Genomic DNA, 17,758 nt, shown 5'->3' with positions numbered 1-17,758 from the left:
TCAGGAGTTCAAGGCAGGAGAATTGCTTGAACCTGGGAGGCAGAGGTTGCAGTGAGCCCAGATCATGCCACTGCACTCCAGCCTAGGCGATAGAGTGAGACCCTGTCTCAAAAAAAAAAAAAAAAAGTGCAACAGAATCATTAAATGCTTACAAGGCTGGTTAAACTTAAAATGAATATTCAAGCCCAGTGATTGTACGGTAAAATGAGCATTCTTATACACTCCCTACCGTGAGAGTATTTGGTTAAAAAAAAATGTTTTAGGGGAAAATTTGGCAATATATTTTCAAGACACTAAAAATACTTATCTCTAGAAGAATTTGTTCTAAATAAAGTATAAAATAAGTGTTCTCCTTTTTATAAATTTTTAACGCAAAATAAAGTGTGCAGTAATGTAAACAAGAGGTTGCACATTTTAGGATTATTTAGAAAAGCTAATAGCTGACATTTATTGAGTGCTAATTTGTTACCATTTATTTATTTAGTTGTTACAAAAAATTCTTCGAGGTATTACAGGCATATCTCTGTGAAAGGAAAATATCTTAGGCCCTTTCAAGCTGGGAACTACTCAGGGAAAATCTGTCTCCCATTCTGTTCAAGTCATCCCTTTTCTTTCAGAGATGGATGCATATTCTGATTGCCTTCTTTGGAAAGACTTATCAGAAACTCAAAAGAATGCAACCATCTGCCTCTCAGCTATCTGTGACCTGGAAGCCCCCAGTGGGAGGGCCTTGCTTTGCGCTGTCTCCGCCTTTCTGGACGGAACTAATGTATTTCTTACAAACTGTTTGATGTCTCATGTCTCCCTAAAACGTATAAAACCAAGCTGTGCCCTGACTACATCGGGCACATGTCATCAGGACTTCCTGAGGCTGTGTCAGGGGTGTGTCCTCAACCTTGGCAAAATAAAATTAACTGAGACCTGTCTCCAGTTTTTGGTGTTCACACCTCAGAAATATTGCAAATTCAGTTCCAGGTGACCACCATAAAGTGACTCGCATGAATTTTTTGACTCTCCGGTACCTACAAAAGTTCTGTTTACACTATACTGTAGTCTATTAAGTGTGCAATAACATAATATGTAAAAAGTCCATACCTTAATTTAAAAATAATTTATTGCTAAAAATGCTAATGATCATCTGATCCTTCAGCAAACGTAATCTTTTTGCTAGTGGAGGGTCTTTTTTTTTTGAGATGGAGTCTTGCTCTGTCGCCCAGGCTGGAGTGCAGTGGCCAGGTCTCAGCTCACTGCAAGCTCCACCTCCTGGGTTCATGCCATTCTCCTGCCTCAGCCTCCCGAGTAGCCGGGACTACAGGTGCCCGCCACCTCACCCGGCTAGTTTTTTTGTATTTTTTAGTAGAGATGGGGTTTCACCGTGTTAGCTAGGATGGTCTCGATCTCCTGACCTCGTGATCCGCCCGTCTCGGCCTCCCAAAGTGCTGGGATTACAGGCTTGAGCCACCGTGCCCGGCCTAGTGGAGGGTCTTGGCACCATGTTGATGGCTGCTGACTGGTCAGGGTGGTGGTACCTGAAAGTTATGGTAGCTGTGGCAATTCCTTAAAACAAAGCAATAATGAAGTTTCCTGCATCGATCAACTCTTCCTTTCATGAAGGATGCCTCTGTAGCATGTGATGCTGTTTGATAGCATTTTACCCCCAGTAGAACTTCTTTCAAAATTGGAGTCAGTTCTCTTAAATCTTGCTGCTGCTTTAGCAACTCAGTTTATGTAATATTCTAAATCCTTTGCTGTTGTTTCAACAATACTCACAGCCTCTTCAACAAGAATAGATGCTGTCTCGAGAAACTACTGTCTTTGCTCATCCATAAGAAGCAACTAATCTGTCCAATTTTATCATGAGATTGCAGCAATTCAGTCACATCTTCAGGCTCCACTTAAAATTCTAGTTCTCTTTCTATTTCCACCATATCTTCAGTGACTTCTTCCACTGAAATTTTGAACCTTGAAGTCATCTGTGAGGATTGGAATCAACTTCTTCCAAACTCCTGTTAATGTTAATATTGTGACCTCTTTCTATGAATCACAAATGTTCTTAATGGCATCTAGAATAGTAAATTCTTTCCAAAAGGTTTTCAATTTACTTTGCTAAAGTTCATCAGAGGAATCACTATCTATGGCAGATGTAGCCTTATGAAATGCATTTCTTAATAAGACTTGAAAGTCAAAATTACTCTTTGATCAATGGACTGTAGAATAGATGTTGTGTTAGCAGGAGTGAAAACATTAATCTCCTTGTACATCTCACTCTTGAGTGACCAGGTGCATTGTCAATGAGCGGTAATATTTTTGAAAGGGATCTTTCCTTCTGAGAAGTAGGTCTCAACAATGGTCTTCAAATATTCAGTAAACCATACTGCAAACAGATGTGCTGTCAGCCAGGCTTTGTTGTTCCATTTATAAAGCACAGGAAGAGTAGATATGGCATAGTTTTTAAGGGCCCTAGGATTTTCAGAATGATAAGTAATCACTGGCTGCAACTTAAAGTCACCAACTGTATTACCCCCTTTGAGAGTCAGCCTGTGCTTTGAAGCTTTGAAGCCAGGCATTGACTTCTCCTCTCTGGCTATGAAAGCCCTAGAGGATGTCTTCTTCTGATAGAAGTCTATGTAAGTCTATGTTGTCTACATTGTTGTTTTTTTTTTTTTTTTGAGATGGAGTCTCACTCTGTCACCTAGGCTGGAGTGCAGTGGCGTGATCTCTGTTTACTGCAAGCTCCACCTCCTGAGTTCACACCATTCTCCTGCCTCAGCCTCCCAAATAGCTGGAACTACAGGCGCCCCCCACCACGCCCGGCTAATTTTTTGTATTTTTAGTGGAGACTGGGTTTCACCGTGTTAGCCAGGATGGTCTCGATCTCCTGACCTGGTGATCTGCCTGCCTCGGCCTCCCAAAATGCTGGGATTACAGGTATGAGCCACCACGCCCGGCCTATGTTGTCCACATTGAAAACCTATGGTTTACTGTAGCTACCTTCATGGATTATCTTTGCTGGATCTTCTGGATAACTTGCTGCAGCTTCTCCACTGGCTCTTGCTGTTTTACCTTGCACTTCTAAGTAATGGAGACAGCTTCTTTCCATAAACCTCATGAACCAAACTCTGCTAACTTCAGGCATTTTGTCTGCAACTTTTTTTTTTACCTCTCTCAGTCTTCATAGAATTGAAGACAGTTAAGACCTTACTCTGGAATGGGCTTTGGCTTAAGAAAGTGTTGTGGCTGGTTTGATCTTCAATTCAGACCACTAAAACATTTTCCACATCAGAAATAAGGCTATTTTTCTAAGCGTTTGTGTGCTCACTGGAGTTGTACTTCTAATTTCCTTCAATAACTTTTCCTTTGCTTTAATAGCCTGGATAACTGTTTGGCTTCACTTTTGACCTCGCTCAACTTTTGATGTGCCTTCCTCACTCAGCTGCATCATTTCTAGCTTTTGATTTAAAGTGACAGACATACTACCTACTCTTCCTGTCACTTGAACACTTAGAGGCCATTGCAGGGTTATTAATTGACCTAATTTCAATATTGTCACATCTCAGAGAACAGGGAGGCCCAATAAAAGGAAGAAAGACAAGCGAATAATGGGTCAGTGGTTCAGTCAGACACAAATTTATTAAGTTGACCATCATGTGGGTGTCGTCCATGCTGTCCCAAAATGATTACAATAGTAACATCAAAGATTGCTGACCATAGATCACTATAGCAGATTAATAATAATGAAATGGTTTGAAATACTACAAAATTTTCTGAAATGTAACACGGAGTCATTGAGTGAGCACAGGCTGTTGGAAACATTGTGCCTATAGACTTGCTGGATTCAGGGTCGTCACAAACCTTCTATTTGTAAAAAATGCAATAAAACGGGATGTACCTATACTATTATTGTCATGATTTTTGTTCCCAGTTAAAGAAAATGATGTTTAGCATGGCAGCAATTTACGCTGGGTACAGCTTAATACATGGTATTACAATAGCTAATACATGCAATAACGATAGCTAATACATAGAATCAGGGTGTGACTCGCAGTCTTTTCTTTGGCTCTCGGTCTTCGAGTGGTGGCCACTGGGATACACCAATGCTTCCCACTATGTGGGTGAAAATTGGAAATAATATAAATGTTCAACAATAGAGGTACGTGCTGTGAATATGGCACACTCACATTGTGAAATACTTGTGAGAAATCACACAATAGAAAAGTATTTATCAGCCGGGTGTGGTAGCTCATGCCTGGAATCCTAGCACTTTGGGAGGCCGAGGCAGGCAGAGCACTTGAGATCAGGAGTTCAAGACCAGCTTGGCCAACGTGGTGAAACCCTGTCTCTACTAAAAATACAAAAAAATTTAGCCGGGCGTGCACCACCATGCCCTGTTGTCCCAGCTACTCAGGAGGCTGAGGCAGGAGAATCACTTGAACCTGGGAGGCAGAGGTTGCCGTAAGCCAAGATTGTACCACTGCACTCTAGCCTGGGTGACACAGCAAGACTGCGTCTCAAAAAAAAAAAAAAAGAAAAGAAAAAGAAAAGTATTTGCCAACATGAGAAATGTACTTAGAAATTAGTGAAGAAAAACAGGCTAGCAAAAAGATCTGCAGTGTGATACCATTTGAGTTAAAAATTTGAGTCATATTAATTTGAAAACTTCCACTTGAAGTGAAAACCAAGTTTCACTGTATGTGCAAAATTTAAAATAAACCATCCACCAAACTAAAAACTAATTTCAAAGCCTGCAGTCCCCAAGGAATTGTAAGCTGGATGCTTTAGCATGCGGCCATGATATTTTGCTGGTGAACAGGACACTCTCTTGTCATTGGCTTAAGAAGCACAAAGGTGCAACAGAACTTCAGACAGTCATTGTGGTTTTTCTCATGCTTGTTAGTTCGGCATTCACTGTTGCTATAATTTAGAGTCTAATCTTACGTCTCAATCACTGCCACTTGGGCACTCACTAGTTGAGAAATGCATCCTTAAACAATAGCTTTAATATGGGGGCTGGATCTAATAAGCTTTAAAATAACATAAAAATTGCTGTAATTGTTTATTTAACAGAGAACACGGAAGTAAAAATGTGAGAGAGAATGTCAATGGAAGGAAAAGCATATTCAAGCAAGTTTACTTTTGTCAAAGGACCTTGACCAAACTTCAGCAAGCTCCTCTGGCCCAAGAGGGAAGAGCTTAGCCAAGTCTTCCCTTTGGCCTGCTGAGCACACCCATGATGTCCAATCAAACTCATGTGCTTCCACTTTTGGTATCTAATCCAGAATTCCTTTTTCCTCTCCATCCTTGATACTTACCCAAGTTCCTCTTAGTAATTTTCCACCCGTGGACCCTCTCACCTGCCCATTGGCTGTAAGTCCCTATGTGCCCCTGTTGTTTTTGGAATTGAGTTCAGTCCCTCCCCTTTTGCAACATTCTATCCCTATTGCAGTGGTCTTGAGTAAAATCTGTCTTGTCACTTTTAACAAGTGACTAGTGAACAATTTTTCTTTACCACCTGTAACCTCACAAAAATTGTCAAAAATCCCAGCATGGACAATGGGGAAAATAGAGAAGTACTCGGAAGCTGTTATTAAAGTCATCACCTTTGCTAATAACAGTGAATTTAGAGTATTCCTAAGCACTTAACTGCCATGGGAAAATTTGTCTTAAATTTGTCCTGGAGCCAGCTTGTAAATTTGAATCCTATTTCTGCAATTACTGGTCATGTGATCTTGGGCACGTCACATTGCCTCTCTGAGCTTCCATTTCTTCATCTACAAAACTTTGGAGTACGGAAAAGATTTGAAAATGCATCCCTTGGCTAACATGCAATTGTCTCTCACAAATACAAAATATTCTAGAGGCTGGGAGTGATGGCTTACGCCTATAATCCCAGCACTTTGAGAGGCCGAGGTGGGCAAATCACCTGAGGTCAGGAGTTCGAGACCAGCTTGGCCAACGTGGTGAAACCCCGTCTCTACTAAAAATACAAAAATTAGCTAGGCATGGTGGTGGGCGCTTATAATCCCAGCTATTCGGGAGGCTGAGGCAGGAGAATCACTTGAACCCAGGAGGTGGAGGTTGCGGTGAGCCAAGATCGCGCTGTTGCACTTCAGCCTGGGCAACAAGAGCAAAACTCCATCTCAAAATAAATAAATAAATAAATAAAATTAAAACAAAATTCTAAAAGGACACGTGCCAGAATTTTGGGTGGTGGGATTCTAATCTTATCTTTTTCTTCAAGTTGTTCACTGTCCGGTTTTGAAATACAATTCATTCTTATTTACAGATTCCACATATGCAAATTCTCCTACTTGCTAAAATTCATTTTGTAACCCCTAATTTCAATAAATATCAATACTCATGGTGCTTTTGAGACCATTCAGGGACATACATATGTGTAGCGTGGTGGAGAATGTGCTTGTCCGACGCACATGTTACCAGCTGAGGTTGAACAAGGGGACGCGGTGCCTTCTTGCTTCAGCTCTCATAATGTAATCATGTGTCCTTCTCTCCATCTATTTAGTGCCACATCCTTCACATTTTTATGTTTTTCTTCTTGGTGGTGATTTTGCTGTTTAAAATGACTCCCAAATGTGGTGCAGAAGTGCTGTCTAGCCATCCTATGCACAAGACGTGCCTTATGGAGAAAATACATGTGTTAGAGAAGCTTCCCCAGACAGGAGTTACAGTGCTGTTGGCTGTGAGGCCAGTGTTAATGAATCAACATATATTAAATAAAGTGTCCTTTAAAAACATAAAACGTTTATGTATTGATCTGTTGACAAAAAATATTGGGATCGCTCTTCAGGAAACTGTATTTCCCCTAGAAGAAATGGTTCAGTATTCACTAATTCAGAGTTCATAGCCATGGCAACTGTTGTAGATAGAATACAGCTACCAGCAATCATGAGAATTGCCTGCATGTTACTTATGCAAGGAGGGAGGAGAGCATTAGTTTTGAAAAGCAGATGGTGCATAAAGGTGCAGTTCCATCTGTGACAGAATCAAGAGGAGGGAAGAAGACTAACTCTGAGGGGGCATATTGCCCCAGGCTCTGAGCTGAGGCTTGTGTACGTTGTGTGACTGTGCCTTCATGCCCTCCTGAGAGGTCAGCATCACAGTTTTCATTTCCCAGATGAGGAGAGGGGCTCTAAGGGGCAAGCTTGTCTCTTTCAAAGGCAAGTAAGGGGCAGAGGCAGGATTTCGACCAGTATTTGTCATTAAAGTTGGAACTGATCATGAAAATAAATGTGTGCTTCTAGTCTATTGAAATAAAGGGACACTGTGTTGTTCCCAGTTGAATAGCTGGTGAAGAGGAGAAGCAGCTTTTGCCTCAGTCCCAAATCCAGTGCCATTTCTATCTCCTATAGACATGGAGGGAAAGCGCTCCTTACTTGGGATCCAAGTGGCCTCCAGGGTATGCAGTCACTGCCCAGATAGCCCTACCCATGGCTTGCTTGGAATTCCCACCTTCCAGTTCAGAAGTTACAAAGTTTGCTCAATGAATCATTTTCTTTCTGCAGTTTTCACCTCTGACAGAGCCCAGGCACCATGAACACAAGTGAATTCCGAAGGAGAGGGAAGGAGATGGTGGATTACGTGGCCAACTACATGGAAGGCCTTGAGGGACGCCAGGTCTACCCTGACGTGGAGCCTGGGTACCTGCGGCCACTGATCCCTGACTCTGCCCCCCAGGAGCCAGACACATTTGAGGACATCATCAACGACATTGAGAAGATAATCATGCCAGGGGTAAGTGTGTACCCAGGGTCAGAAAACAGGAGGGCTAGCACTCACATAGCACCTACCTACTGGGCTCTGAGCAATTCACATGCATTGTTGCAAGGAATCCTTATGGCAGTCAGATTGGAGAGAAACTTTTGTCATTTCTATTTTACTACTGAGGAAACTGAGGCTCAGAGAGGTTAGGTGGTCCACCTCAGGTCACACAGCTAGTATATGATGAAGCCAGGATTACAACCCAAATTCTGCGGGCTCCAGGGGCAGTGAGGCTCTTTCCCCAGGTTCCCTGAGACTCAGTCCCTGCCCAGAGACACCCGGTACATAGAGCATGTCCTCATATACATTAGGAAGCGAGACCCTGGTGGCTGCTTTCAGATAAGTCAATTGCCCTAAATAAAGCACACTTCCACCATCCTTGGGTTTAGCAATAGGTAACTAGCATATGTGGAAGACACGTTTTATTGAGTTTATTTGAGAGTGGGCAGCATGGTACTGCCCACCAAGCCAGCCCTCTTTCTCTGAAGCCAGTAGGCCTGGGGTACACAGAGGGCAGACATCAACAGGACTAGTCACTGTCTCTGATGCTCACTCACAGGGCAGCAGTGCTGGAGCTCAGAGAAACTTCCCTTCAGCTTTATGCTTCCACAGTAGATTTTCTCTGCCAAGGAGTTCACCTAAAAGCCTGTTGGTTAAAGTGGCTGTGGCCTAGTCAGGGTCCGGGTGGGAGTTGCAGCCTGGCCAGTTTCTAGATCAGGAATGTTTATGAGGGTGGCCAGACCTGCCCTTCCATGCAACGATGTGCAGAGTCCAGGCGGGGAAAATCTCCATGGGCTCCACTGGCTGATCGCTGCCACCATCCGGCATGTCTGTGGTTATAAGGCCCATAAGCAACGACATGTGATTTTCATAGAAGAGGGGTCTGGGCCCATCAAGACCCACTCCCTCAATTCAGACAGAATGCCAAGGCTCTGGGAAGGTAGATGGTCAGCCAAGGTTATAGGACACTGATCATGGGACGAGGCTAGGCCTCAGGCCCTGGACCTCATGGACCAGTTTCTCAGTAACTGAGCGCCATTCTCACCCCACTGCTCACATTTCTTCTTCCAGGGGATTCTCACTTGGCATTTATGCTTTGAGCAAAGAACGGGATTCAGGTTCTTGCTAGAAATTGTGCAAATACACTAAGCTGTTCAGCATAAAACCCTTCGGGAGAGGTGTGGCTAAATGTCAGGCAGTGGGGAGTACAGGAGACTGGGGGAGGATTTGAAGTCTTTCTGCTTCCTTCTATGGGGGTATTCACTGTGCGGAGCTGAGTTGGGAAATGCACAGGCGTTGGGCAGGGCGCTTGGGTGGAAGCTGCAGCCCACCAGCTGCTGGCTGTGTGATCGCAGGAAATCAGGTGAGCTCTTGGGCCGTGAGCGGGGCAAGTGCAGGACCAGCCATCTCAAAAGTTGCTGTGGACAGTGAAGCAGAAGAGCACGCATCTGCCCCTAATCAAGAATCGCTTCTGTCCTTTTCCAGCCCAGGGGCCACAGGGAGGCGAGAGAGACAAAGGCACAGGGACCCTCCAGGTGCTGAGGGGGGAGTCAGGCGCAGGGCTGCTCTTACTCTTCTGCACCCTGGGCGATTTGTCTTTGTCAGCTCCTTCCTCCCTAGAAATATGGAAAATTATGCTTTACAAATGCATTGGCATAAAGATGAATATATTAACATAGATTTTTTTTCTTTAACCTGAAAGTTCACTTTTTTTTTTCTCCTGATTGTAGAAGAAATTTAAGCATTTTTTTCAGCCCCTAACAGTGTTGTAGGCCTGGACCTGCTGTGCTGAAGGCATCACAACCCGTGCAGCTCCTCTTGGTCTCTCGGCCTCATCACCAACCTCCCCCTCCTGAGCCCCCAAGCCTAGACTGTGCTAGCTCCCTCTCTCCACCACTCCCCAAGCCCTGGCAGACCTGGGGTGGCTATGGTTGTTAAATAAACCTTGCTGAACACTCCTAGTTCTTGGTGTGCTCTCTCAGTTGGCTGCCTTCACAATCAGGGGGTTGCTCATACTACATCTTAGACAACATATATTTAACGATGAGTGCTATTGAGAAAGAAATGTTTGCATCTCTTCCCAGACTGTAAGAGATATCTTACAGATATCTTAGCTTGGACTGCTATAACAAAGGACGTAGACTGGGAGGCTTAAACAACATTGATTTCTCACAGTTCTAGAGACAGGAAGTCTGAGATCAAGATATTAGGTTCAGGTGAGGGCTCTCTTCCTGGTTTACAGACAGCCATCTTCCCAGTGTGTACTCACATAACCGAGAGGTAGCCAGCTCTCTGCCTTTTCTTATGAGGGTACTAATCCCATTGTGGGGGGGGGCACTAATCTTATTAAGGCGACCCCACCCTCATGCCCTAATCACCTCCCAAAGATGCCGTCTCTTAATACCGTCACTTTGGGGGTTAGGATTTTGACGCGAATGGTGCGCAGATACTCACATTCAGAGCAGAGCAGCCAAGCCCAATAGAGCGTATCTTCAGTAGCTGGGATTCTGAGCCAGGCCTGGAGGAAGCACCAGAGCACGTGCTTTCATTTTATCTGAGGGGATGACAGGGCCCAGAGAGGTGCAGTTAGTTGTCTGGGGTAACCCAGTAAATCAGGGTTCCTGCTGGATTTGCAGTCCAGGGGTGCTCCCAACACCATGCTGTTCCCGCAGGCAGGATGGACATGGAGCACTAGCAGGAGACAACGGGGAACAGGGCAACGTCTCTCAGACACCAGCGCGTGGTCACAGCCTGAGAGGGGTCTGAATGGCAGTCTCTGTACCTTCTCCCTGCACAGGGGCTGAGGGTTGTCCTGAGGGCTTTAGGACTTTATTCTGTTCCTTCAGGGCAGGTACCGCGTTGGCAGAAACAAATTAAAGATGCAAAGACTAGGCTACACCTGCTCCTTCTCTGTCCTCCCGTGATCGTCCTCCCAGACTCTGAGATGTTTGAGGCTGGCACCTTGTTACCATTGCTAGCCCTTCCCAGCCCAGAGGGGCTCCCTGTCTGGGTGTCCACCACAACCCTCGCCTCCTGGATCCCAGAACCCCCTGCCCCCAAGCATACCACATGGAGCTGTCACTGTCTCTTATGGATCTCCTCCCCGGCCCACATGAGCTTTTCCTCTGTGCCTCACCCAGGGTGTGGCAGATGTTCACCTTATGGGCTGGAGAACGGTGGGATGCCCTTAGCCAGGACAAATGGCAAGGGTCAGTGGCCAGGCTGAGGGACAGCAGAGGCGAGACATCTGCGGGGTGATCAGTCGCTTGGCTGGAGGGAAGGCCTCGGCTTCTCTAGAAGAGCCAGGGGCAGCTGGAAGACCAGATGCATGTTTGTGGCTTGACTGAAGAAACCTTGAAAATCAGGCTCTTGGTTTTTGTTTCTGGTTTTTATGGAGACTTTAGTTTTTAGAGTAGTTTTAGGAAAACTAAGCTTTTGGCACAAAGAGATCAGCCTTGGGGCAGCGCCTTCACTGACAAGAGCACCGGAGCAAGAACTTGAAGCACAGTGTGGTTTTTTGAGACTTCTTTTGTTACGGAAAATTATAAGGATTTTCCACTTTATTTTGGAGCTAGAACTTTTCCTTCTGAGCTAGCAAATACATTCCAGTATGAAAAAGGGAGCTGGTTTAAAGGGAGTGGAGACAGTAAGGTGATGTGTAAATGCTCCTAAATAATGGAGGAAGGTACTGGGATGGCTGACATTTGGGGAACCGCACTCACCTAACTCTGGGTCTGGCTGCATCTGGCAGCTGGGGGCCACTGAGGTACCTGGGTTCTCTGCTCTCTTGAGGCCTGGCTTTCCTCGCTTCTGAGCAGCTGCTCTGTCCTCCCATGCAGGTGACGCACTGGCACAGCCCCTACTTCTTCGCCTACTTCCCCACGGCCAGCTCATACCCGGCCATGCTCGCGGACATGCTGTGCGGGGCCATTGGCTGCATCGGCTTCTCCTGGGTGAGTGTCCGGATGCACCTGGGGAAGGGGTCCTGGCTATGGTGGGATCCCGGGGTGGGGACACGGTACCTTTGCACATAGGACCTGAGCAGATGGCAGTGCCGTCTGTGGGCAGACAGGCCACTGTTGCAGGGAGGAGAAAGGATTCAGCCCAGAGAGGGTGCCTCTGAGGGAGCAGTGATTCAGAATAAAGAAAGTCTCAACAACTCAAAGCCCATTGTGCGCAGGCTGTGTTGGAAGCACTTGGTATGAACTAACATCATGGTCTGGGGCCCAGAGTTTCTGCAGCTCCAGCCTGGGAATCTGCATTTCCCCAAGCAGCTCAGAGAATTTCTATATCCTCTAAAGCTTGAAAACCACTACTGCCCCGTCTCATTCCATCTGTTCTCTGCCCGGCTGCTGCCCGGGGAGAGGCTCCAACCAGCCCATCAGATGTGCCCAGAGCCTTGGAGCAGGGGCACTCTGGAAAAGGGCCTAGCTCCTGCCTGCACACCACCAGTCCTGCCCTATCTGGAGGTCAAATGCCTAAAAAAGTGCCTATTCAGAAGAACGGCAGGCAGGGCTGGCTCTACCCATGGCTGTCTGCTCCAGGCACAGATTACAGGAAAGATGCCTTCCTCCCAAATGCAGAGAGCTTGGAGGTAGAGCTGCCTGCTGATGGCCAGTGTCTGAGGGCACTGCAACCTGCAGAGTTCCTCAAAAGCCAGGGGCTGTCCTTGGCCTTCGGGGTGCAGAGTGCTCATCTTGTCTGTGTCTTGGAGCCAGGTGGACTTCTGGGCATCGGTCTATGTGGCATGCTGTGATGCGTCAAGGAGCTGTCAATTAGGAATTTGCAGCACTGTGCCCCAGGGCCCAGCTGAGCCACCTCTGCTTCACCAGCCTGGCGCTTGCTCTTCTTTGGGCTGGGGCTCTGGAAGTTGCCGGGTGAACGGGCATCATGGGCCCCACAGGCAGGGCTGAAAAGCCCATCAGGGCTGGCCTAGACCAGCCAGTGTGGCCTGGGCTGAGCACACCCTCTCCTAAAGAGCATTTTCTATCACTGGATACTGTAGCAGATTTCATTTAGCTGTGCTGGTCCAAATCCATTCTGTCCCTGCAGAGGTACTTGTCATCCATCTCTATCTGCTCATTCTGGGACAGTCTGATTGCCCTCAGGCCTTGAAGGGGGTTCCTCGCTGTCTGTCAGGCTGCGTTGCCTGATACCTGGTCCCTAGCAGAGAGCATAGGCTCCTGGTAGAGCTGGGCTTGGCCAGGCTCAGGGAGAACCCAGCAGGATGGGGCTGACCAGAAGGGAGAATGCACTCTTCTAACTTAGATCTTACTGGTGATGTATCAGGATGCTGCTGTGCACATCTAGGCACAAGAGCACCTTGGACCCCTTATGTTGGAGACCTTTATGAAGGTGGAGGCTCAATCCACCTTTGGATGGAGTCCAAGACCAGCCTGTTCAGAGACAGGGGAGAGTTCATAGAGAAAAGTCACTGGGAGTTTAAAAGACAAGATCAATGGTTTCTCGGGATGCCCAGAGGGTGACAGCCGCCCGGCGCCCACTTCCTCATTCCCTTCACTTGTGACTATGGAGGAGAGTCCACCAGTGGGCTTTCTGGACCCTTCTGTAAATGAACAAATGAATATACTAGCAAGCCCGCAGTGCCCATGCAGTGAGGCTCAGTGGAGTAAGGTTCATTGTGGTGGCCCGTGTGTTCCTTCCCAATCACTCTCCTTGCATGAGTCTAGGTCAAACAGGCTTCAGGCCTTTGAATCGCATCTGAGATTGGGTGACTTTAATCTGGGCTTTAGTGGAAGACTAAATCCCCCCTTGTTACTGCTGCTTCCCAAATTCTGCAATGCCTGGCCCTTGGTTAATCCCTTCCCTCCCCCAACCACAGGCAGCAAGCCCAGCATGCACAGAGCTGGAAACTGTGATGATGGACTGGCTCGGGAAGATGCTGGAACTGCCAGAGGCATTTTTGACTGAAAAAGCCGGAGAAGGGGGAGGAGTGATCCAGGTAAGGTGGGAGCTGGGAGGGCCACTTTTGGGATGCATGGGCTTTGCACAGGACCATAGCTGCAGGTGGGGAAAGAGGCGCTCATGCTTCTTGTTAGGTCCTCAAATTTCTCCTGGAGAATAAACCAAACCGAGCTCTTAGGAAATCGCTGGTCTTGGGATTGGCAGGATCTGGATTAGGATCCCAGTGCTGTCTTTCACCTGCTTCCCCAGGGCAGGGCACTCAGTTCTCAGGCCTCTAGCTATGGTAGATAGCACAGCAGCTATCTAACAGCAGGTGCATGGAAACAACAGCTACAGCGACTACCATTTGTGTGGGGCTCCCCATCGCCGGCCACAGTGCCTAAGCATTTTCCAGGCATTAACTCATTGAATTCTCACAACAACACTATGAATGTTAATACCCCCTTTTACAAGTGAAGAAACATTTTAATAGCCCATTTTACAGGGGAGGACACTGGGACCCAGAACATTAGGTAGCTTGCCCCATGGCTCCCAGCTGGTAAGTTACAGACCCTGTATCTGTGTGGCTCAGAGCCTGTGATCTTCCTTGGAAGACAGCACAGGTGGCAGCTGTGACCAGTCTTCAGAGGCTATAAATGCTACTTGTCTTTGAACCAATCATTTATTTAAAGATGCTGCTGCTTCCATGCAGCAACTTAATTCATTCTCTTCCTGTAACATGTATCTGTTGATAGTGACCGTGTGTCAGAGCTTACACCAGGAAACAAGATAGACAAAAGACAGTCATGATGGAATTTCTATTCCACTGGGGTTGCAGGACAAATGGCACTGGGATGACTTGGACTTGATGCATTAAAAAAAAAAAAAACCTCCTAGCATGAACTATGTTGAACCCAGTACTCTCCTTTCATCATTTTTCTCATGTCAAGTAGATGAGAGTCTCATTAGGAAAGCATTGTTAACTTTGGGAAAAAGGGGCTTCCTTTTCAGATATTGTCTTCCACAAGGCTCTGAGAATTGGTGAAGGCCCATTCAGTGGATGAGAACAGTGAGGTACATAGTGGAGAGCACCTTTGTGCAAAGCACATGGCCAGTGTGGCCACGTGAAACTAGCAAGCAAGTCTCCCCACTTCCAGTCCTGAGAATGTGCAACAAGACTGATAATTTTATGTATTTGTTTCTATTGATGTTGTGACAAATTTTAGTGGCTCGAAACAGGACAAATTGATTATCTTACAGTCCTGTATGTCAGACATCTTACTTGGGTCTTACTGGGCTAAAACCAAAGTTGACACCTTGGAGGCTTCAGGGGCGAATCTGTTTCCTTACCTCTTCTGACTTCTAGAGGCTTCCAAAATTCCTTGGCTCACAGCCCCATTTCCATTTTCAAAGCCAGCTGTGTCCCATCTTTCTGCCCTTTCTTTTGTAAGCCCCAAATATCTGAGATGGGTCTCAATCAACTTAGAAAGTTTATTTTGCCAAAGTGAAGGATGCGTGCCCATGACACAGCCTCAAGAAATCCTGATGACATGTGCCCAAGGTGGTTGGGCACAGCTTGGTTTTATACATTTGAGGGGGACATGAGATGTAAGATGTACATTGGTTTGGTCTGGAAAGGTGGGACAATTCGAAGCACGAAGGGGGCTTTCGTGTCATAGGTAGATAAGAGACGACCGGTTGAATTCTTTTGAGTTTCTGATTAGCCTTTCCAAAGGAGGCAATCAGATGTGCAGCTATCTCAGTGGGCAGAGGGGTGACTTTGAGTTCTGTCTGTCCTTCATCCAAGAGGAATTCCTTGTGAGGGAGGCGTGTAGCTTTTTATCTTAGTAGCTATCTCTTTTAGGAATAGAATGGGAGGCAGGTTTGGCCTAAGCAGTTCCCAGCTTGACTTTCCCCTTTGGCTTAGTGATTTTGGGATCCCAAGATTTATTTTTCTTTCACACTTTCATGGTCGCATCTCCTTCTAACCACATGTAAGATAAGAAAGTGGGTCTCCACTTGTAAGGACACATGTGATTGGATTGGGTCCATCCAGACAATCTGAGATAATCTCTCAAGTCAAGGTTCTTAACTTAATCACATCAGCAAAGTCACCTTTTTCTTGGAAGGTAAACAGTCACAGATTCTGGGGACCAAGACCTGGAATCTCTGGGAATGAGGATGCATTAATCTGCCTACCACATCCAGTGTGCTTCAGAGTCATGCCGGGAACTTGCTTATAATGCCTATTCCTAGACTCTGGGCCAAAAAATATGAACGCTAATTCATCCGGATGACACCGAGATCCCTGAACAGGTCACATGCCGAGACTGATGACTGCCTTCTCTGTGACCCACAGGCCCTGTGGCCAGGCTCAGAGCCATCCCTCCATGTGCTCCTCCTTCGCATTCTTTGGTTATCTCACTTTCCATCAGACATAAGTGATATTAAATGAGAAGCTGATGAAAATGAAACGTCAGGCACAGTGGCTTACGTTGTAATGCCAGCACTTTGGGAGGCCAAGGCAAGCAGATCACTTGAGGTCAGGAGTCTGAGACCAGCCTGGCCAACATGGTGAAACCCTGTCTCTACTAAAAATATAAAAATTATCCGGGCATGGTGGCGGGCGCCTGTAATCCCAGCTACTTGGGAGGAGAATTGCTTGAACTTGGGAGGCAGAGTTTGCAGTGAGCCAAGACCTCGCCATTGTACTCCAGCCTGGGTGACAAGAGGGAAACTCCATCTCAAAAAAAAAAAAAGGAAGAAAAGAAAAGAAAAAAAAAGAAAAAACGTCAGCTATGTTGTAAGCAAAGCTTCAGTACGTTGCTGTGAACTATACCATTCTACGTAACAGCAACAATGACTCAGCAATGATTCGGCAAATGCAACATGCTTCAGACCCAGCACAATTTTCTTCTTGTCAGTGGATATGCAGCTGAAGAAGCCTCCTTGGCCAAGATCACAGCAAAGTTAGGCTGTCATAGGTGCCCTTCCAGCGAGGGGAGGGAGCTACTGCACACGGCCCTCAGCCGATGCTCTGTCAGCTGCGCTTTGCCTTGGTGAGGGCCAGATGGCTTTCTAGCCTCTGGAACATCAGTCCTGATTCTCCAGGGAACAGAGGGCAGCAGCAGTCAGGGACCCAGTGGGACAGCCACGCGAGAGGGCGTGGCTTTGATTCTAGGCAAGGGCATGCATAGTCTAACCCTTTACAAGAGGCCTGGATGTTGGTGGCCAACTTACTTTTTCTTTTAGTTTTATACATGGGCCAAGATCTACTTTTCCATTTCTTTTCCATTTGTTCCCCTCATTTTTTTCTTTGTTTTGTTTTGTTTTTAGACGAAGTCTCATTCTTGTCACCCAGGCTGGAGTGCAGTGGCACGATCTCGGCTCACTGCAACTTCTGTCTCCTGGTTCAAGCGATTCTCCTGTCTCAGCCTTCCAAGAAGCTGGGATTACAGGTGCCCACCACCATGCCTGGATAATTTTTGTATTTGTAGTAGTGACGGGGTTTTGCCATTTTGCCAGGCTGGTCTCAAACTCCTGACCTCAGGTGATTCACCCACCTCGGCCTCCCAAAGTGGTAGGATAACAGGCGTGAGCTGTAGGAGATCAGTCAGAGTGGTGGGAGAAACTATAAGGAAAAGGAGCAGGCCTTCTGAAAGTTCAGAAGTTTCTGCAAAGCTCCAGGGGAGAATAGCGGAAGCAGCTGTTCTATAGCCCTGAGGCAGAGGGCAAGGAGTAGTTACAAGGGTGTGTAGAGGAATTTATCTTGGTCAAGCTTGTTTGTTAGAAGTTGTCCAGGAACTGACTTTGGAACATCCTTGCACTTGACTCCCTGAAAAGGAAACAATACATGTTAATTATCTACAGGTTGTTTTTGCTCCAGGTTTTCAGAATTGTGCTTGCACTCAATAAAAGCAAGCTTCTCCAGCTTCTTGGGGCTGCTCTCTGGCCACTAGAGCCAGGCAGTCACCTAGCTGCTCTTAACTGCATACCTGTGTCTGATTACTCATTTCATCTATTGGCCAGGATCTGCAGGACAGACCCAGCAGTGAGCCACTGCACCCAGTCTGTTCCC

At 46.5% G+C, this 17,758-nt stretch overlaps 1 protein-coding gene across 5 annotated transcripts in view; it reads left to right on the top strand.

The window, feature by feature from the left end:
• Window positions 1-17,758, top strand: part of DDC (dopa decarboxylase) — a 113,194-nt gene that overhangs the window by 14,744 nt on the left and 80,692 nt on the right. For all 5 annotated transcript variants that reach the window (XM_033194315.1, XM_033194316.1, XM_033194319.1 and 2 more), the window contains exons 2-4: window positions 7,521-7,749; window positions 11,616-11,729; window positions 13,619-13,738. In XM_033194315.1, coding sequence (XP_033050206.1) covers window positions 7,549-7,749; window positions 11,616-11,729; window positions 13,619-13,738 — 435 coding nt within the window. In that variant the 5' untranslated portion in view covers window positions 7,521-7,548. The remainder of the gene's footprint in view (window positions 1-7,520; window positions 7,750-11,615; window positions 11,730-13,618; window positions 13,739-17,758) is intronic.

Source organism: Trachypithecus francoisi, unplaced genomic scaffold, assembly GCF_009764315.1.
Source record: "Trachypithecus francoisi isolate TF-2019V2 unplaced genomic scaffold, Tfra_2.0 Lachesis_group4, whole genome shotgun sequence".
Classification (NCBI taxonomy): Eukaryota; Metazoa; Chordata; class Mammalia; order Primates; family Cercopithecidae; genus Trachypithecus; species Trachypithecus francoisi.
This window is presented reverse-complemented; position numbering and strand designations above follow the sequence as displayed.